The sequence below is a fragment of the Balaenoptera ricei genome, chromosome 1 (genome assembly GCF_028023285.1).
Source record: "Balaenoptera ricei isolate mBalRic1 chromosome 1, mBalRic1.hap2, whole genome shotgun sequence".
Taxonomy (NCBI): Eukaryota; Metazoa; Chordata; class Mammalia; order Artiodactyla; family Balaenopteridae; genus Balaenoptera; species Balaenoptera ricei.
Genome location: NC_082639.1, coordinates 116,796,503 through 116,817,721, shown reverse-complemented (window position 1 = coordinate 116,817,721; position 21,219 = coordinate 116,796,503). Strand labels below are relative to the sequence as shown.

The window sequence follows — 21,219 nt, the reverse complement described above, 5'->3', positions numbered from 1 at the left end:
AAAAAGAAGCAGAGAAAAGCGAAAAAGAAGAAAGATACCAGTGGTGGTGTGAATACTAGTGTGAATAGCTCTGGCTGCAGGCAGACTGGGGAGATGAGAGTTGATGTCTACCCCTGCCCCTCACTATCCTCATTGCGAACAAAAAAGGACTTTCCAGAGTGTTCCAGATGGGCATCTTTATCCATTTAGAAGATGCCCACTCTGCAACAGTTTCCTATTGACAAGGGAAAGAATCAAAGCAATGCAGTTTCACTTACAGATGTGTCGTTTATTTGTTTTGAGTCCATGGGGAGTCTTCTAGTTAAAGTGAAGATAGATTTGGAAATGGCCGAGGTCTCCAGACTTAGTCCTGCTGACTTGCAAGAGTGTGCAGGCAAAGTAATGCCTATTCCTGGCCTGTTCTTTGGCCTTTTTGCTGGGTGAGAGTCCCGGAAGTCTCCCAGCCGACAGTAGGGGGCAGAAGTGGCCTGTGACCTGACTGAGTTGTGCCACTTGGAAGGAGAGATGGGCACCAGGTGGCAGCAGCACTCCAGGGACGGGTGTGCAAAGCGGGATTCTCCAGACAGGAAGGACCTCCACTGAAGCCATGCCCCTGCCTCTACACAGGACCACAGATACTGCGTTCATGACAAATGAAATTCTCTCCTGTGTTCAAAATTTCCTGAAAAGTGATTTCATTTTCTTATTATGTAACTCCTTCATGGTCAGAACGTTTTAAAAAAAACCTCATATATCTAATTTGTATTCTCCTTGCTGAATTCTAACTCACTGACTTCCTCACCCCATTAGATTTAAGGGCAGGTCTCCACCAGGGCCATTTAGCTATTTCTAACTTCCTCCATATGGCTTTTTTGGGGGATGAAAGTAAATGAATCATTAGAAAGGATTAAAAATAACAAATTTCATAGATTGGATGGGTCCGTAACAAATTGTATGCTTCAAACCCACAGTGTGGTCAGGAGAGCTAATTATTTTTTCTTTCATAAACCATGGAAGGAGGAGAAACTAGAGACCCCAAATTTTCATTCCTGATGGTTTTAGGTTAGGAATGGACGTACGCTAGCAACCCTCCCCCCGCGCCCCCATTGCTCTGGGAGTATCTGTACAAGGTATAAAGAAACCTTGCTCTCAGAAGAGTTGGTTGTTACAGAGCACATCTGGCCATGTTAAGGGCAGAGTACCCTGCTGCTCTCTCAGTGCCCTGGCTACTCTTGGTGGTCCTGCAGTCTGGGCCCCAGCCAGCCTCCCCTGCTGCTGGATGGGGTAGAAGCCCCAGGAGAGGGGAAGGCTGTACTTGAAGTTAGGGCTGACCAGCAGGAAGTGTGGTGACCAGCTTTTAAGCTGTCCTTCCTGACACCACAGCCTCTGACCCAGAGCGACAGCCCCCTCGTGCTGCTCCGAGATAAGCATGCCATTCGGAAAACTCTCACTGCCCTGGGCTTGGACCACAAGCCAGAGACCGTCCAGCTCATCACCCGGGACATGGTCCGGGAGCTCATGTGAGTACCTAGTGCACAGAGCCTTTCCGCTGAGGACCTCTGCCGGGAGATGGGGAAACCCACCTGGTCTCATTCTGTCATTGCGGACCCCACCTCTTTCCTATTCATTCCCCCCTTTTGTTTCTTGATTCTCCTTTTTTCTCCATTTTAGTTTCTTTTGTTTCTCCCCACCTTGTATCTATTACTGCCATTGTCCTTGATTCTCTTTCTCTTCCCTTTCTTCTGGCTGCCGTGGGTCCTATGGGGCTGGTAGAGGGGAGGTGCTTAGGGGTCCTCTCTGAGCCCCCATTAGTGCACTTTCCCACTGGTAAAGGGAAATGTCCAGATGAGTCACTTCCTTTTGGCTGCATCAAGAATAGGAAGCAAAGGGAAACTGACCAGATGCCTAATTAGCCCCTTGGCTTCTTCCCAGGCTCTGAGGCCAGAAGAGGAAATTCCCAAGGGCTCTTGGGTTCTTTTGGGATTAGCTCAGCATGGCTTCCTGACTGGAGCGGTCCCCTTGCTTGGGCCTCTCCTGTGGGGTTTAGGCCCAGCTCAGCCGTGTGAAATGAGCCAACACTGTCACTCAGTGGTTTAGCTCTTGTGCTAGTGCTTCATTCTCCAAACCGTTCTTTCTACTCTGGCTCCACTCACTAAAAACTTGAATTCCCAGGAAATGCAGCCTGTGTCACAAGCTGGGGAGGCATGGCTGGGACAGAGCTCCAGGAGCACTCTGGTCAGCTCTGGCATCAAATGGCCAGATGTGGTAGCAGCCCTGCAGATACTCCTGGAGCCCAAGAAATGTCTCCTTCTTGGACTGGTCCAGTCCTAAAAAACACGTTGGAGGTGAAGTTGCTGGTGACTTGTCAGGGCTGCTGAGAGCAGCGTGAGACGCTGTCTCAGATTTAGATCATTTTTTGTTATTCCAGATCCCAGATGTTTGGGGCCACGCCACCCAGTGAACCACAAGATCTTGGCTAAGCCTCAAGTCCACTCCCTCATTCGTCCACCTCCTGGACACCTTCCCTGCACCAGTTTTATTGGAGGAAGTTTAACTTCCTGCCTCCTAGCCATGTACCTGTTAAATCGCCTCACCCAGAGGCATCTTTAATGCCTCTGCTCCATGTTTAATGTGTGTCATTTGTTTGTAATCATTATAATTATCTATTGGTTTGTTGAATGTGTTGGGCGGCTAGAAAGGTCTATAGACATGTCTCTGACTATTGTTGATCAGAGAGTTTAATTAATATTTAGGGTTCAAAGCTTCTCTCTGGGCTGGATGCACAGGGATGTTTTTGTTTCTCACTGGCATCCGCTTCATCCTTGTCTGGCATCCCCTTGCTCTTTTTATGTTATCCTTGAGGAATCATCTATTTTTTTTAAAAAAAAATTAATTAATTAATTAATTATTTTATTTTTGGCTGTGTTGGGTCTTCGTTTCTGTGCGAGGGCTTTCTCTAGTTGTGGCAGGCGGGGGCCACTCTTCATCGCGGTGCGCGGGCCTCTCACTGTCGCGGCCTCTCTTGTGGCGGAGCACAGGCTCCAGACGCGCAGGCTCAGTAGTTGTGGCACACGGGCCTAGTTGCTCCGCGGCATGTGGGATCTTCCCAGACTAGGGCTCGAACCCGTGTCCCCTGCATTGGCAGGCAGATTCTCAACCACTTTGCCACCAGGGAAGCCCAGGAATCATCTATTTTAAAAGTTCAATTCAATAGCTTTATTTATCCTCACTCTGTGCCCAGCACTGTGCCAGACACTGGGTTGCCTGTGGGGTTAAGACAGAGTCTGTATCCTGGAGGAGCTTGTGATCCAGCAAGGGAAACAGAAGTTGCCCACAACACTGGCAGGGAGAGCAGAGGGAAGGAGGTGGTCTATGTATGTATACATGGGGGAGGGTCATACACGGCGGTGCAGAGAAAGTAGCATATGAACTAGACCTTTTAGGAAAAGTCCTTAAACTGTCCCTTTTTTAGCCCGTGACGCTACTCCACCCTTGCCTGGGACCCCTTTTCCCCAGTGGACCCGTTGCGCAGTTGGCTGTCTTTCCTGCCCTTGCCCGAGTCCCTGCAGGTGGTGGGCAGTGATGAGGGGCGGGGAAGAGAGCCGAGCAGCCTGCAGTGTGGTGCTGAGAGCTTGCCCTCCCCTCCCCTCCCTAATTTTGTTCAATCCTTGTGTCAGCATCCCTACCAAGGACCCCTCCGGGGAGTCCCTTATCATGAGCCCTGAGGAGTTTGAGCGGATCAAATGGGCATCCCACGTCCTGACTAGAGAAGAACTCAAGGCCAGGGAGCAGGCCTTCAAGAAGGAGAAGGAAGCCATTGTGGTAGCTACCCCCGTCCCCCATCTATGCAGAGGGGGGTTGGAGAGAAGGGCTGGGGAGAGGGTGGCTTCCCACAAGACTGGGAGCTCTAGTTAGGGGACCCTAAAATGGGGCTTGAACGTGCTAAAGAGGACATGTTGTAGAATTAAGATTGTGTGTGTGAGGAACCGCAGGGCAGCGGGAAGGGTGAGGAAGCCAGGCTGAGAAACCCCTGGGCTCTGACAGTGGTGCGGTGGGGTGATGCGAAACTCATCTGGGGTCAACCGTGGCAGCCAGGCTAGTGCCCAGGGCACAGAACACAGGGAGTAACCCCCCCACTAATCCCGACTTGGCTCCCATAGGACGCAGTGACCACACGCAAGAAGATCATGAAACAGAAGGAAATGGTTTGGAGGAACAGCAAGAAGCTCAACGATCTGGAGGAGGTGGCCAAGGAGAGGGCCCAGGACCTCCTTCAGAGAGCCAGCCAGCTGCGGATGGAGCAGGAGGAGGAGCTGAAGGACATGAGAAAGGTGAGCCCTCCATTCTCCCTCCCTCCTCTTATCTCTCTTTCTCTCTCTTTTTTTCCTTTGGCCGTGCCACACAGCTTGCGAGATCTTAGTTCCCTGACCAGGGATCGAATCCATGCCCCCTGCAGTGGGAGCACAGAGTCTTAACCACTGGACCGCCAAGGAAGTCCTCCCTCCTCTTATCTCTTATTCACACACCTGACAGCATGGGCTCCAGCTGGAGACAGGGTGCAGGGGTGAAAGGTCAGGGTCTGGCCTTGGCAGGGGAATGGGGTGGAGAGCTGCACTTGCCACGTGCCTGCTGTGTGACCTTCAGCAAGTCACTTGCCCTCCCTGAGCCTCACTTTCTTCCTTTGTAAAATGAGGGTGGTGAAACTACTTAGCAGAATTATTGGCAGGATTAAATATGCTAATATATGGGAGAGGCTTTGCGAACTGTGGGTTGATAAAGGCATGTGAGGATGTTACTTGTATCTTTATCCTGCTAGTTCAATTCTGGCCACGTATGGTGGTCCCAGGCAATTGGGTTCTTTTTGTCGTGTTCAAAGTGCTTCCCTTAGCTGAGAGCATAAAGACCAGAGGCTCATTTGGAATTCTATTGTGTAACTCAATTGCATGTGGTTCACTTCCTGGCCAAATGAAAAATGCTGACTCCCCAACCCCTTCATCTACAGTTTCTGTCTCTCAGGTAAATCTTCTCTACTTCCTTTTATTTTCCAAAGCTTTTACTCCATAGTTCTTATTGATGGCTCATGGTTTTTCATTCCCTTATGTGTCATGTTGGGCTCTTCTAGCTTAAAAATCTAGTGGCTTGGCCTCTGCAAGAATGTTTGTTTCCCCGAAGTGTAGAACAGGGGGTCTTCACTTGGGGTTCATGGGTCTCTAAGGGGGGACCATGAACTTCTGAAGTTTTATGGAAATTTTGTGTGTACAGATGCAAATGAATTTTATGGAGGAGAAAGCCCATAGCTTTCATCATATTCCCAAAGCGTGATCCATGACCCCCCAAACACTAAGATCCAATACCCTGAAAGACGCTATTGCTTTTCTGGGCTTGTGAGCACACTCAATAGGATTCTACTCCCATTTCTCCCCGCTCCAACTTCCACATCCCCGTGATGCATTTCCCCCCCCCATCCTTACTCCCAGACCTAGTACCACAACTTCATTTCCACTCCCCAGATCATCCTCAATGCTAAGTGCCATGCCATCCGGGATGCCCAAATTCTGGAGAAGCAGCTGATCCAAAAAGAACTTGATGCAGAGGAGAAGCGGTTGGATCAGATGATGGAGGTGGAGCGCCTGAAATCTGTGCAGAGGCAGGAGGAGCTGCACAGAAAGAGGCGGGAAGAGAGAATCCGGTAAAGAGATGGCTTTGGCACCTCCCTCTCTAAGTCATTTCCATGTGCCTTTAGGTCCATATAGCCTTGCAAAGGGGGAAGACGCGAGAAATGGTCATTATCATCCTCTGTTATTATCTCAAAACCTTTATGGAGTGATTCAGAGAACCACAGAACTTCTTAAAGCTTATTTCCAAGATCACAACAGGTGCTTCATAATCTGGCCCCAATTCAGCCTCATTTTGCACCCTTTCCTGCCATCCATTCTATGAGGCTTTCCTTCATTTCCCCCAACATGCCAGGTCTTGACAAAAGCTCATGACTTTTGTTGTTCCCTCTCCTTTGAATACCCTTCTCTTTCCTTTTCCCCTGAAAAACGCGCTCTCTTCCTTTAGTATGTAGCTTTGCTGTCTCCTCCCCTGAGAAACCTCCCTCATTTCACCTGGCAGGCTTTAGGGCTCCCTTCTCTGGATCCCGCCACACCCTGTTTATACTCTGGCACACCCCTCCTTGCACTGTGGCTCCCTGACCCTCACCAGGCTATATGCTCACTGAGGACAGGGTCCCTGTCTTATTCATTTCTGTAGCTTCTGGGCCTACCAGAGTGCTTGGACTGTAGTAGGTGCTTAATATATGTTAGAATGAATAAATTCAGTCCCCTTCATTTTTCAGGAAAGGACAAGTCCCAACGCAGGTAAATTATAGAATCATAGCATCCTGGATTTAGAACGCCAAACATATAATTCAAGAATTACCTCTATAAATAGTCCTTGTAAAAAAATTAGTCATTGCACCACACTGAGTGGCAGTTCTTTCTCCCCATCTGTATTCTGTTCTCATGTACCATTCATCTTTGTACTTCTAGTAGGTACCTGGTCCACTATAGCAGGCTCCCAATAAAAGTTTATTTCATGGCCAAGTGGCTCTTCATTTTTTGCATAAACAGTTCCAATGAAAGGAAAATCCCTGCCTTACCAGCAGCTCTAATGATTTGACCTGATCCTTATATTGAGTCTAAACCTGCTTCCATATAACTCTTACTCATTGCTCTAGTGTATTTCATTTGGAGTCATGAAGCCATTCAAGAGCTCTATCTGAATGCCAATCTCCTATTCCTTCCCATAGATTCTTATCCTAATCTGTGTCTTCTCCCACTCTCTCAGCCTTTACTCATATATCACGGTATCTGGATGCTTCCAAATTTATTGACATCCAAATAACACATAGGGAGTCACTGGCAACACTGATTGTAGAATCTGGTTTCTCTGCTTTCCATTGTTGAGCCAGGGCACTGCTGAGTGGAGAGACTTCCTCAGACTCAGCCCTGTCCACCAGCAGCTGACAGTCTTAAAATATACGATTGGGTATAAGAAGAACAGTTAGCAAACTAGGCATGGGAGGTGGAGTGGGAAGACGAGATACATTGGGTGATAGCAGATGCACCAGAGACAGAAGTCATGGGCTTTTTAACTCTGGGAAGCTCTGTGAAGCCAGCTTGAGAAGGTCACTCCCTCTGATTACTCTGGGAAGGCTTGGGAGGTGGTAGGATTTCAGAAGCTCTTACACACTGAAAGGGAGAAGGTGTGTTACGATGTGGGTGCCTCTTGGGCAAACAAATGAAGTGAGGGAATATCAAGAAGGGTGAGGGTCTTCCCTGGTGGCGCAGTGGTTAAGAATCCGCTTGCCAATGCAGGGGACGCGGGTTCGAGCCCTGGTCTGGGAAGATCCCACATGCCGCGGAGCAACTAAGCCCGTGTGCCACAACTACTGAGCCCGCGAGCCACAACTACTGAAGCCCTCGTGCCTAGAGCCCATGCTCTGCAACAAGAGAAAAGTACAATCTATGAAAGAAAAAAAATCAATAAAGTGGACTGCATCCAATTTAAAAAAAAAAAAAAAAAAAGAAGAGTGAGCCCCAGAACCAGGAGTTCAGAAGGGAGAGGACCAACCTGCCAGGACCCTCTGGGGAAGGAGTTTGGTCTGGGTTCATGAAGCATAGCCATGTTTAGGGGGCACTTGTCACACTGTTCCTACGATGCCTCCCATCTTGGGGGTTATTTGGGTGGAGGTTAGAACAGAGAGACACAGACCCTTGGTTTCTAAGACACCGTGGCACTGTTTCTTCCCAGAGGAAGACGGCACATAGTGGAACAGATGGAAAAGAACCAGGAGGAGCGATCGCTGCTTGCCGAACAGCGGGAGCAGGAGAAGGAGCAGATGCTGGCGTATAGGGAACAGCTCCAGGAGGAGGATCTAAGGGTAACAGGGCGGCACACATAATGCCAAGCTCCACCAGCAACAGCGAAAAAGCCCTCCAGCACTGTGGGGTTTGAGTTTGTGGGCTGATGTTCCGTCAGGCACATGCTCATTTCACATCATCGTCACCATCAACTTTTTATTGCCAGATGAAACATTTGTTGGGCTGTGGAGTCATGCTGGGGGAGGAGCAGTGATTTGGATACCGTCCCTGTCTTACTGGGACTTGGGGTCCAGGACTGACACATCCGTGTGAATGGACACGTGAAGGAAAGATATGGCTACATGCTTTGCACAAATAAACATAGGGATGTTTTATTGTCTTCCCTCAATTATCTAGGGATATTATAGACTTTGTAGGTGAAGAGTAGCAGTGTCTTAGTTCCAGACTCCCTGCTGTTGCCTCATCCAAAGTACATTGCCTCCCAGTGTCATTAATTGTGTTGAGGAGCCAAACCCTTTTTTCCTGTTAGCCTAAATAAAATTAGTAACCATGGCCATTGCAAAAGAAATGAAGACACACCTGTTCAGACCGGGTAGACTTAAACAAATCTTCTTCTTTTGGCCTTACCTGATCTGTTGCAATATACAAAGGCCCCTGGCACAGTGAGGTACATGGCAAGCATTTGGTGCATTTATTCTTTTTTCCCCTCAATCTTTTACTTTAAAAAAATTTTATACACACAGACAAGTTGAAAGAACTGTACCACCCCCATCAATGCTTCACCTAGATTTAGTGGTTGTTAATCTGCCCGAGTTGTTTGTCTCTTTTAGATGTATATAAATATTTTGATATTGTTAAACTCTTTGAAAGTAAGTTGCCAACGTCTTGACACTTTGCTGCTATATGCTTCAACCTGTATCTCTGAAGAAGGACATTCGCTTACAAGTCAACAATACCATTATCAACAAAATTAGAATCCGATGATTCTATAATATCGTTTAATATTTACTCTATGCTCAAATTTACTCAGTTGTTACAAAAATATATTTTCAGTTATTTTCTTTCATCCAAACCAGGATTCAATCAAGGTTCACACATGGCATTCACTAAGTCTTTTTAGTCTATTTTGATCTAGAAGAGTTCCCTCATTCATTCATTCATTCATTTTTATAGCACTGATATTTTGAAGCATCCAGGACATTTGACTTGAAGAATGTCCCACATTCTCATTTGTCTGATTATTTCCTCATGGTGCCATTTAACTTGTGGAACATATATTCTTTTATTGTTCTCCTCCTTCCCCATGTTTAGGGGTGATTGAGTTGTCATCTCCCAGTGAATTTGATGGTGAGGAGCGACAGGGGGCCCGGAAGGATCTCATGGGGGGCCTTATAATTATGAGGGCTTCTCGAGCACTTGCAGTATGAAGATCTGTGTGAGGGGTGGGAGGCTGATCACCAGATGGTCAGGGAAGATGAGGGGCAGGCAGCCTTGTGAACTGCTTGAGAAGGGGAACAACAGGGCCATGAAGACAGACAAGACCTGGCCAAGCTCCTGGCTCAGGGGAGAGAGGGAAAGGACCAGGAAGGACAGGTCTGGGGTAGATATGCAGGAGACTGGAAAATCCAACTTGATTGTGGGGAATGGGTATTGGTGGGTTCATTGAGAAAGTTCCAGGTGTCACTGAGTCAACACAATTACTCTGGTGTTACGTCATTGTCCTTTTCCTGTCCTAGGCACTCCCTAAGTCTCCAGGAAGTATCATTAGGCAGAGATAGAAACCTCTGCCTCCCCAGCCTAGAACTTCATCATCTCCGGGTGATGCAAAGGCAGCTTTCCCCACCTTGCTAGCAAGATGGAGAGAATGAAGGGAGTTTATCTGGGGTTGCTTTATGATGGCTTCAAAGATGAGAAACAGGGGAAGTCCTTTGGTTTCTTGGAAATGAAATGAACCCACAAAAACAACACAACAAAAAGTAAATAAATAGGCAAAGAAGTAAGTAAATATATGATTATATGTATGTCATAGATCAGAAGTCAGCAGCTTTTCTAGCTTTGAGGGTCAGTGGGATTAAATATACTGCCTGGGGTACCAATGGCATACGTAAAACTGATGGGAAGAAGGTAGGAAGGAAAGGAAGAAAGGGAAAGGGGAAAAAAGAGTGTGGGCGTTGGAGTGTCAGGAGGGGAACTGTGGCGTGAGCAAGGAGGCAGGTGCTTGGAGAGTGAGGGGATGCTGGTGGCCGTGACTCAGGCACCACGTGGACCTGGGGGGAGGCACACAGCACTGTGCTGGTCTGGTTCAGGAGGCTTCCTGGAGGAAACAGCCCTGCACTGGGCAGTGAGCCAAGCTGGGGGAGGGTCAGCAGTGTTGCCTGGGATGCGTCAGGGTAGAAGCTGGGCTGAGGAGGAGCTGGGAGGCCAGGTAGGGGTTAGTCTTTGAAGAAATGGAGGGAGCTGGGAGCAGTGTGGGAGGTGGGGTGAGTTGATGGGTAGGAGAGTTTGAAGCAAGGAGTCCAAGTTTGAGATGGTAGGGAGGCCACTGCCCAAGGTCCCCGTGCCCCTCCACATTGGGACCTGAGGATGTGCTCAGAAGTAGTCTGATCACTGGGAGCTTTCAAAGGCTCAGGCTCATTCCTTAGAAGGGATCTCGTCACTCAGGGTGATGGGGCCTCTGATGTCCATCACTCATTGTTTTTCTCTCTGAGGTTTTTTCTCTTTCTCACTTGCCACTCACCTTGACCTCCTCTTCCCTGCCTCATTATTGAGTATTTGCTGTTTCCCTCTCAGTATTGGGAAAGAGAAGAAGTGTTACACATGGTCCCTGTCCTCTGGCTGGGGCAGAATGAACACACAGGAAGCGAATGGGATCCTCACGGCAACGTATGATCAAGTCCGAGGAGGTGTGGCACCATCTTAAGTGCAAAGGGAATTCAGAAATGCAGAGAGAATTAAAACTTGGGACAATCAAGTAAGAGCTCCAGAGAAGATTGGAACTTTAGTTTAGACAGACCAGGTTCCAAAATTCTGGCTCTGGAGTTCATTAGCTGTATGGCCCTTGGGCAAGTCGCTTAAACTCTGAGCCTCAGTTTTTCCACCTGTACAAGAAAGATAACAAGGACTACTTCTCAGGGTTTTTGGGGGCACATTTCGGTGTTAGACGCAGGTTATATAAAGTGTCTTATGAATAAAAAGTACTCAATTAGTGCAATACTCTATTTTATCTATTTTAATCATCACTATTGAACAGAGACCAAAAGTTTGGGTTTGAATAGGGGAAGGAAATTGAAGGCAGGAGGAAAGCATAATGAACAAAGGATAGGATTTTGCCTGACATGGGGAAGACACTGAGTAGAATTTTAAGAGCCTCCACTTCCTGAGAGTGCATAGAGATCAACAGTGTCAGGGGCTGCCGCAAAGTCAAGGTGGATGAAGACTGCAAAGGCCCATTTGGCTAGGAGAGGTCATTGATGACCCTTGAAAGAACCGCTTTAATCAAGGGCAGTAATTGGAGCTAGACTTCAGAGTGTGCATTTCTCTCCCTGCCTCCATCTGTGTCTCTCTGTCCTGATAGGCCAGTATCTTTTGATCTTTCCCCTTCTACTCTGAGACTCTCTCCCTTCCGTGGCAGGACTTGGAACGAAGACACCAGCAAAAGCTGAAGATGCAGGCTGAGATCAAACGCATCAATGATGAAAACCAGAGGCAGAAAGCAGAGCTGCTGGCTCAGGAGAAGCTGGCAGACCAGATGGTGATAGAATTTACCAAGAAGAAGATGGTAGGGACCTGCTTACTGATGCCTGGGACTTCTGAGCAGGAATGGAGTGTCTGTCTCAGGGAGATGCAGGCATGAGAACTAAGCTCACGCAACAGAAGATAGTTATGTCATCATCCTAAAATTCATGTCCTTAGTTCAAGGGCCTGGCTTCTTTTTCTCTTCCACTTGGCCAGTCCCCTTGTTCATTACCAGAGAGTAGCCTGGAAAGGACACCCCAATTAGGGTGTTATTGTCCTTGTTAACACCTTTGATTAGAAGTTGGGGTGAGGGTCAGGTGCAGGCAGGGAAGAAAATTAAAACTATTGGTGAAAGTAAAGTTTTCGTGGATTCCTCATGACCTGGATAATTATATCTTCAGTAATCAATCATGAGTCAGCTGCCCCATAAATTTCTTGTGAAAATTCCTATATTGGGCAACCATCCTATACTGGATGCTAGGCTCAGAAAATAGAGCCTTCAACCACCACCCCCTGTAGTACTTATAAGAACAAATGCACCATGGAACAGGGAGCAATACCCTCGAACAGTTATAGGGAGATGCAGCTCATGAATGTGCAGACTCATTCTGGGGCAAGAATGAGTAATGGCATGATTGGGGTCTGTGAGGAATGGAGGGCAAGAGAAAGCTTTTAGGCATGGTTTAGATGGAGTGAACATGGATTTCTATAAGAAGAGAAGGAAAGACTTGAGGTGGCAGGAAAGTTATTCAATTCCTCATGTGTGAGTCCTGCCTTCCCTGCTAGCTTTGAGGTTCCATGATGATACCATACTTCTCTATGGTAGGGATTCTTAATTATGGGCAGGCGGAGGGTGTGGGTGCAATTGGAAAAGGCATATTTGATATACCTCTATACTCCAAATGCAAACGATAGAAAATGAAGCTCAGCAAAGCTCATTTATTGGCTTTGGCTTCCTTACTGGATGCCAGGGATATGCAGGCAACAGAGTGAGAATGTGAGACTGGGGACATGGGGGTTCCAGCATAATAACGATCACACAACTACCATTAATCAAGCACTCAGTCTGTACACAGGCTCTGTGTTAAGGACTTTGTGTGTTGTCTTATCTAGTCGTTACAACAACCTTGTGAACCTAGTCATTGACTGATTGAAAAGATCCTGAGTGCTTCAGTGTGTGTTCAGTATCAGACAGGCTGAATGTACCTAGAGTAATGCTATGTACAACGTATGGAACTCAGCAACTGTTTCCCTGAATGAGTGAAGGTGGTGATAATAAGCCAATCACATGTAGGAATTGGTGAACAGTTTCACTGGCTGCAGCAGAGAGTCTCTGGTGGTTGTGATGGGAAATGAGGTAGCAAGATGATGGAGAGCTGAGAGCAGTTGTTGGGAATGTCTTGGACCTTGAGCAGAACTGGAAGTGTGGAATGATGAGGAATTGCCATTGATTTCTGAGCAGGAGAGGAATATGTCTTGTCTTCATACATGAAAATGTCATTGGCAGGAGGAGCTGGGAGAGGCAGGAAACTGGCAAAGGGATCGGGCACTTGGGCATGCCCACAGCCCACCATAAGTATCCAAGTATATCACAAGCCCTTCCCTGACCTCACAGTGGTCTCTGCTCTTACAGCCGGGGCTGCCGCTGTAGAGCTAAAGGCAGAGATTGGTGGTGGAAGCCTCCAGAGTTCCCTGCCCTGCCATCTAGGACAACGTGGAGCAGAGAGACCAGCTTGACACACAGCCAGCTGTGCACAGCTCACAAGTTGGCAACCCACTGGGTGCACAGAAATCTGGAAAGGTGGAACAAGGCTAAGGAACGTTCTTTGCGGGATGATCACATTTCCACCCAACCTAAGCCATTAGTCTTATGACTACCCAAGAATGGTAGTTGGGACGCTGTGTATGGAAAGCTTTTAAGGATATGTCTGCTCTTTCAGAGAAGTGGCAAAGGGAGCTAATTTTGATAGTTCATTCCTTAGGTGTCTGCTAACCACTGGGGGACCGCACATCGCACGGTTGGCCATTTGCCCAAGGACTAATGAGACAACTTCCACCTCCTGTACTTTACAAGACAGGCAGGAAGCCACAGTTGTTATTTCTAGAAACTTGGCCCAGCAGCCTTGCAACTTGGAAATTGTGAAGTAGCAGACAGAGCATGAAGGCTGGGCTCACCTGCATTTGAATCTGTTTGGTAGTTTACTAGCTGTGCCATCTTGGACAGGACCCTTGAATTCTATGAACATCAGTTTCTTTATAATATCAATCTAATGCGATGTTGTGAGGACCATCTGGGATATTACAGGAGAAGGCATTTTGTAAGCAACGAAGCATCTTACAAATGCTGATTAGTTTCATGTCAATGCATTGCTAGTCATTTTGCCCTACCTTAAAAGGAGTCAGGAAAGGGTAGGGGGAATATTGAATAGACAAGGGGCTCAGTTTCTCTCTGCAAGGCTGGGGCAATGGGAGCCATTCTGTGAGGCCTTTTCTTCCTGGCAGGCTCGAGAAGCAGAGTTTGAGGCTGAGCAGGACAGAATCCGGAGGGAGAAAGAGAAGGAGATCGCCCGCCTGAGGGCAATGCAAGAGAAGGCCCAAGATTACCAGGCAGAGCAGGTACCTATTCAGTCTCAGCCTCTCTCAGCCTCTCCCATCCCCTTAACTATTCCTTTGACATCCTGTAGAATGGTCTCAAGGGTGAGGGTATAGAAGAGAGGATGCAAGTTATCTCGACTTCAGTAGCTGGAGGACGGAGGGATGGGCCTCCTTCCAAGCCTATGGCAGCAAGGATCGAGAAGTGTATTACGTGCTTAAGGTCCAAGAGAAAGATTTTGGCTGCCACATAAAAAACTTTCAACCTCAACTAACCATTGAAATGTGTCACCAGAGGAAACTGTGCCATCTCCATCATTAGCAGTTATTAAAATTAGAAGCAATCGCAGGACAGATGGGAGGTGTTTCAGGTATAGGGAAAGAACTGGGATGAGCTGGGGGTGGGGGAAGGACAAGATGACCCCTCAAGGTATCTTCTGACCTGAAAGTTCTATGACAGGATTCCCTTTATTCTTTCCTAGCATAACCCTGCTGCTAGAGAAATTCGGGGGGCTTCTCAAAGCAAGCTGAGGCAGAGTCCGAAGTAGGTGTCTTCCTAAAGGGACCTGAAGTTATTTTGCATCCTCAGTGGTTCCCCCCCACCTCCTTTCCCAGGATGCCTTGCGGGCCAAACGCAACCAGGAGGTTGCCGACAGAGAGTGGCGCAGAAAGGAAAAGGAAAACGCACAGAAGAAGATGGAAACTGAGGCCAAACTGCGGAAAAGTCGGCTAGAACAGGTGGCTTTCAAGGAGCACACTCTGGCCGTTCAAGTGCAACGGGACCGGGATGAGTTCGAGAGGATTCTTCGGTAGGTGGAGCTGGGAACCTCAGCTTCCCTTCCTGGTACTGTGGCAGGGATGGTCCGTACTGGGTGGAGAGGCAATTTCTGGCATGTCCACGGACAGATGTGCACCCACCTTGGCCAGGTTGGTGGGGTCATTCTAAGTAGATGGATAATTGAAATATTTCAAAGACACTTGAGCCAAGAATTTTATTAAAGAATTGGAAAATAGCACCTGGAAGTGATTAAGGAATTGGGGATTATAGGGATTATTTCCCCAGGAGCATTAAAAGTGTAAGTAAAGGTATAAATCTGGTCCCTTTTGCCCTCCCCACCTCCATGTCCCTCGACAACTTTGGGCTGAAACTGCAGCAGGGGAGGTTGAAGAGAGAGGGAGAGAAGAACTCACACACTCAGGGTTGCGAGTCATCAGAGCAGGGCTTTTAGGGAGGTCTTTTGACAAATATGTACTAAGCACGTGAAGTCAAGGCTCTGTGTTGGATGCTATGGGAGATATTAGAGATGAATAAAACACCATTCTTGCCCATTCATCTAAGAAGGATGTTAGAGACTCGTATTTGGATGGACTTCACCTATATTTCTCCATCTTTCTGGCTTGTCAGCTCTTTATCCTTTTATTTTTGTTCTCTCTGTTGGCTCAGTTATAATTCCAACACATAAGTGGAAGTTAAGTGTTCACACCTCTCACTGTCTGTCTCCCTTCTCCTACCCCAAAGCAGTGAGCAGTCTCAGTAGTTCTACTTTCTACCAGTTAGATCTGCCACCACCAGACCTGGCCCCTGGGACGTTCTACTGCCTCTAAGTGTTCTGGCCTAACTGGGAAAGACTCTCTTCTTGCTCTGGTCCAGACTCTATAACATCAAAAAAAATTTTTAAAGGAAACAAACCAGCGAATTCCCTGGCTGTCCGGTGGTTAGGACTCGGCACTTTCACTGCCAGGCCCATTTTTGATCCCTGGTCGGGGAATTAAGATCATGCATGCTGTTCAGTGCAGCCATTAAAAAATAATAAAATAAAAAATAAAATAAAATAAAATAGGAAATAAACCAAACAAAATTTTAATTAGGGTGGAGGGCTACAAAAATTACAGAAATTTTGCTCAGATAAGTAGAGATTGAGTGATGCAGCCCATCTTTCATTTTTTTTTTGAATTTTATTTAAATTATTTTTTTATACAGCAGGTTCTTATTAGTTATCCATTTTATACATATTAGTGTATATATGTCAATCCCAACCTCCCTATTCAGCACACCACCACCCCACCCCTCTGCCACTTTCCCCCCTTGGTGTCCATACGTTTGTTCTCTACATCTGTGTCTCAATTTCTGCCCTGCAAATCAGTTCATCTGTACCATTTTTCTAGGTTCCACATATATGCATTAATATACAATATTTGTTTTTCTCTTTCTGACTTACTTCACTCTGTATGACAGTCTCTAGATCTATCCACGTCTCTACAAATGACCCAAGTTTGTTCTTTTTCATGGTTGAGTAATATTCCATTGTATATATGTACCACATCTTCATTATCCATTCATCTGTTGCTGGGCATTTAGGTTGCTTCCATGTCCTGGCTATTGTAAATAGTGCTGCAATGAACATTGGGGTGCATGTGTCTTTTTGAATTATGGTTTTCTCTGGGTATATACCCAGTAGTGGGATTGCTGGGTCATATGGTAATTCTATTCTTAGTTTTTTAAGGAACATTCATACTGTTCTCCATAGTGGCTGTATCAATTTACATTCCCACCAACAGTGCAAGAGGGTTCCCTTTTCTCCACATCCTCTCCAGCATTTATTGTTTGTAGATTTTCTGATGATGCCCATTCTAACTGGTGTGAGGTGATACCTCACTGTAGTTTTGATTTGCATTTCTCTAATAATTAGTGATGTTGAGCAGCTTTTCATGTGCCTCTTGGCCATCTGTATGTCTTCTTTGGAGAAATGTCTGTTTAGGTCTGCCCATTTTTGGATTGGGTTTTTTTTTTCTTTAATATTGAGCTGCATGAGCTCTTTATATATTTTGGAGACTAATCCTTTGTCCGTTGATTTGTTTGCAAATATTTTCTCCCATTCTGAGGGTTATCTTTTCGTCTTGTTTGTAGTTTCCTTTGCTGTACAAAAACTTTTAAGTTTCACTAGGTCCCATTTGTTTATTTTTGTTTTTATTTCCATTACTCTAGGAGGTGGATCAAAAAAGATCTTGCTGCAATTTATGTCAAAGAGTGTTCTTCCTATGTTTTCCTCTAAGAGTTTGATAGTGTCCAGTCTTACATTTAGGTCTCTAATCCATTTTGAGTTTATTTTTGTGTATGGTGTTAGGGAGTGTTCTAATTTTATTCTTTTCCATGTAGCTGTCCAGTTTTCCCAGCACCAATTATTGAAGAGACTGTCTTTTCTCCATTGTATATCCTTGCCTCCTTTGTCATAGATTAGTTGACCATAGGTGCGCAGGATGGGCTTTCCATCCTGTTCCATTGATCTATATTTCTGTTTTTGTGCCAGTACCATATTGTCTTGATTACTGTAGCTTTGTAGTATAGTCTGAAGTCAGGGAGTCTGATTCCTCCAGCTCTGTTTTTTTCCCTCAAGACCACTTTTGCTATTCGGGGTCTTTTGTGTCTCCGTACAAATTTTAAGATTTTTTGTTCTAGTTCTGTAAAAAATGCCATTGGTAATTTGATAGGGATTGCATTGAATCTGTAGATTGCTTTAGGTAGTATAGTCATTTTCACAATATTGATTCTTCCAATCCAAGAACATGGTATATCTCTCCATCTGTCTGTATCATCTTTAATTTCTTTCATCAGTGTCTTATAGTTTTCTGCATACAGGTCTTTTGTCTCCTTAGGTAGGTTTATTCCTAGATATTTTATTCTTTTTGTTGCAATGGTAAATGGGAGTATTTCCTTAATTTCTCTTTCAGATATTTCATCATTAGTGTATAGGAATGCAAGAGATTTCTGTGCATTAATTTGGTATCCTTCAACTTTACCAAATTCATTCATTAGCTCTAGTAGTTTTCTAGTGGCATCTTTAGGATTCTCTATGTATAGTATCATGTCATCTGCAAACAGTGACAGTTTTACTTCTTCTTTTCCAATTTGAATTCCTTTTATTTCTTTTTCTTCTCTGATTGCCATGGCTAGGACTTCCAAAACTATGTTGAATAATAGTGGTGAGAGTGGACATCCTTGTCTTGTTCCTGATCTTAGAGGAAATGCTTTCAGTTTTTCACCATTGAGAACGATGTTGCCCTCCCTAGCTTTAAGTTCAATTTCATCTTTTTCTAGGTTAGCATCTGGACCTAGGGTCTCCAGGGCCATGTGACCACCATGATGTGCATCTCCAAGTGCTAGGAGCGTCTCTTCCATGGCCAGCATTCCAACTTTTCCTACTTCGAGAGCATGGCCTCCTCTATGGCCTATATATGGACTTCCTGCTTCTGGACAGAGGGATGCCTTTAACTGTCAGCCTGTTGACTAAGCAGAAATAGCTGACCTTCCCTACCCAATGGTTCTTATAAATGCCTGGCAGCTTTCAAAGAGTACTGGTGCCCAGGAGCCAACTCCATAGATTCTCATTTAACTGGTCTGGGGTGAGGCCCAGGCATCAGTAGTTTTGAAAGCCCCAAGATGATTGTAATGCAGCCAGCCTCCAGGATCCGTGCCCCAGCCCTGTGAAATGACCAGGACCTTCCCTGTTTAGTTCCAATTGCCTGCCACCCCAGGGGCTCTCTATTGACACATACAGGTTCCCCATTTCCACCCTGTTTCACATAATGTGAAACAATAGAAAACTGCTCTCTATGTAGGAAAATAATGGCAAGGCAAGGAGGAGAATCTTTCTGCTTTCACAGATGTGTCCGAGCAGTGGGGATTTGGTGTATAAGTACAGAGGGGCAAGGAAGTCAGCAGTTTTCTTCTGATAAACCTGGAAGGTATAGAATTTTAAGAGGTGTCTACATGGTGTAAAAGAGTTGCTGAGCACCGAGAGGACATGCCATGCATGGTGGAGCTTGGAAGATAGCTAGAGGGAAATGAGTCTGTGAAGTGGTGCTTTTGGTTGGGGTATGAGTGACCCCAGCTGAGAGGTCCTGGCCTAAGGTGATTTTACATTTAGTTTTTGTTTTTGATTACACTGAGAAAGAAAAAAGGAGTTAGCTCAGGATGGCCTATGACTGCATTTCCTCTGAGATGTGAATACATTTCATTTGAGTTTTTTTTCTCGGAACATCTGGTCTACATTAGCCGTTTTCCTTCTGATGTCAGGGTTCGTGAAGTTTTCTTGCAGCAGAGGCTCCTGAGAGTTGGAGACTTGGAGCAGTAAGAGAAATCAGAGATAACAGGCTAAGTTCCTTCTTCTTCCAGCAACTAAGAAGAGCCAGCATTGCAGACTTTACAACTTCTTTGAACTTCCTAAACATCCTCTTTGTTGGTTTTGTTAATGTCATTATTATTGTTAGTGGAAAGGAAGGAAGAGAGAGAGAGAAAGAAAGCTATCTCAGAACAAGCTGGAGAGGAGTTAGGCATTGTTATAAGAGAGAAGAGTAGGAACAATAGCTTCCAGTGGGTGACATCCTGGGTGTAGGGCCAGCTACAAAATTTGCAGGGCTCAGTGAAAAACGAGAATGTGGAGCCCTTTGTTCAACAATTAAGAATTTCAAAACAGTGACAGCAGAGCCTTAGCTCTGGGCCCAAGCACTGGGCCCTTCTAAACATGCCCATGGCATCGAGTCATATGCCATGAACCCGGGCCTGGCTGGGCTCAGCCTTTGGGGCTGATCTCGGAGCCACAGAAGAGGAGGGCCTGAGTGTGGAGGGCCTTGGTCTCTGCAGCGTGTCCCCTGGAGGAGGCTACCCAGCAACTCCCCCAGAGACTTCCCTGGGCTGGGACAGCTCAGCCCAGCCCATTCGACCGTGTCCCTCCTCTAGGGCTCAGAGAGAGCAGATTGAGAAGGAGCAGCTGGAGGAGGAGAAAAAGGCCATGGGGCGCTTACAGTATGCCAATGAGCTCCGGCGCCAGGTGCGGGAGAGCCAGCAGAAGCAGGTGCAGGACCGGATCGCCACCTTCGAGGAGGGCCGGCGCCTCAAAGAGGAGACCCGGAAGCGGCGTGAGCGCATTGAAGACATCAAGAAGAAAAAGATAGAGGAGTTGAGGTGTGCCCGAATCCCTTCCTGCCCAGCTCCTCTCCTCTTCCCCAGGGAGGTGGGCTGGAAAGTGTGGGATCAGGGGAATGAAGGGATGGTGACAGGGGTGCGGGGAGGGCCTCCCTCCTGACTCCAGGCCCACATGGGCTGTTGCCCTCTGAAGGGGGCTCCTGGAGAAAGTTCTGGGATGGGGTCTTCCTGGCTCTCTGGGAACTCCTCGGCAGGATGCTGGAGCCTCGACAGGGATGTGTTTGGGGGATGGATTGGGGGACCAGGGTTGGGGTACAGGTCCCTAGGTTCTGTAAACGCCACACAGAGCCTGCTTCTGCTGCCTCCTCTTTGGTCTCCTCCTCTATCCCTACCCATTACACCCCTTACACCCCCTTACACCTGTGTTTCCCCTGCAGAGCCACTGGCCTTCCTGAGAAGTACTGCACTGAAGCTGAGCGCAAAGCTAACATCCCACCCGACACCTCTGTGAACTGAGGGTGCCTCTCTGCCCCTCGGGATGCCTTCAGGGGGCAGCTTCCTCCCAGGCTCTCGGTGTCCATAACTGCTGCTAATCTAGACACTTCTGAGTTACAGATTAAATCTATTCTACTTCTCTAAGGAGCAGTCCAGCTTTCTTGCTGCGGGGTTGTGGCTGCCACGGGCACTGAAAGAGGAGCAAAATAGGTTATGGGAGCCCCAGGCTGTGGGCGGTTTGATGCTCAGAGGCAGAGAATGGAAGGACGCTCTGTCATGGTCGCACTCCTAAGCCAGGTGGTCCCTTTGTCCTGGTGTCTCCCGGCTTTTCTGTGACTCTCTGGGATGCTGTCATCATGTCCACTTTCAGCTCAGTCTTTTTTTTTTAAATTTTATTTATTTATGGCTGTGTTGGATCTTCGTTTCTGTGCGAGGGCTTTCTCTAGTTGCGGCGAGCGGGAGCCACTCTTCATCGCGGTGCGCGGGCCTCTCACTATCGCGGCCTCTCTTGTTGCGGAGCACAGGCTCCAGACGCGCAGGCTCAGTAATTGTGGCTCACGGGCCCAGCTGCTCCGCGGCATGTGGGATCCTCCCAGACCAGGGCTCGAACCCGTGTCCCCTGCATTG

At 46.9% G+C, this 21,219-nt stretch overlaps 1 protein-coding gene across 3 annotated transcripts in view; it reads left to right on the top strand.

Moving 5' to 3' along the window:
* CFAP45 (cilia and flagella associated protein 45) overlaps positions 1-20,691 on the top strand; it is a 28,556-nt gene extending 7,865 nt beyond the window's left edge. Inside the window, exons 4-13 of one of the 3 annotated variants that reach the window (XM_059934406.1) lie at positions 1,363-1,499; positions 3,657-3,801; positions 4,140-4,310; positions 5,490-5,668; positions 7,777-7,906; positions 11,479-11,625; positions 14,085-14,198; positions 14,790-14,983; positions 19,912-20,136; positions 20,535-20,691. In XM_059934406.1, coding sequence (XP_059790389.1) covers positions 1,363-1,499; positions 3,657-3,801; positions 4,140-4,310; positions 5,490-5,668; positions 7,777-7,906; positions 11,479-11,625; positions 14,085-14,198; positions 14,790-14,983; positions 19,912-20,136; positions 20,535-20,613 — 1,521 coding nt within the window. In that variant the 3' untranslated portion in view covers positions 20,614-20,691. Of the gene's footprint in view, positions 1-1,362; positions 1,500-3,656; positions 3,802-4,139; positions 4,311-5,489; positions 5,669-7,776; positions 7,907-11,478; positions 11,626-14,084; positions 14,199-14,789; positions 14,984-18,270; positions 18,327-19,911; positions 20,137-20,534 lie in introns of those variants that run through there. The other 2 variants (XM_059934407.1, XM_059934416.1) reach the window with 2 other exon arrangements.
* Positions 20,692-21,219: the final 528 nt, after the last annotated feature.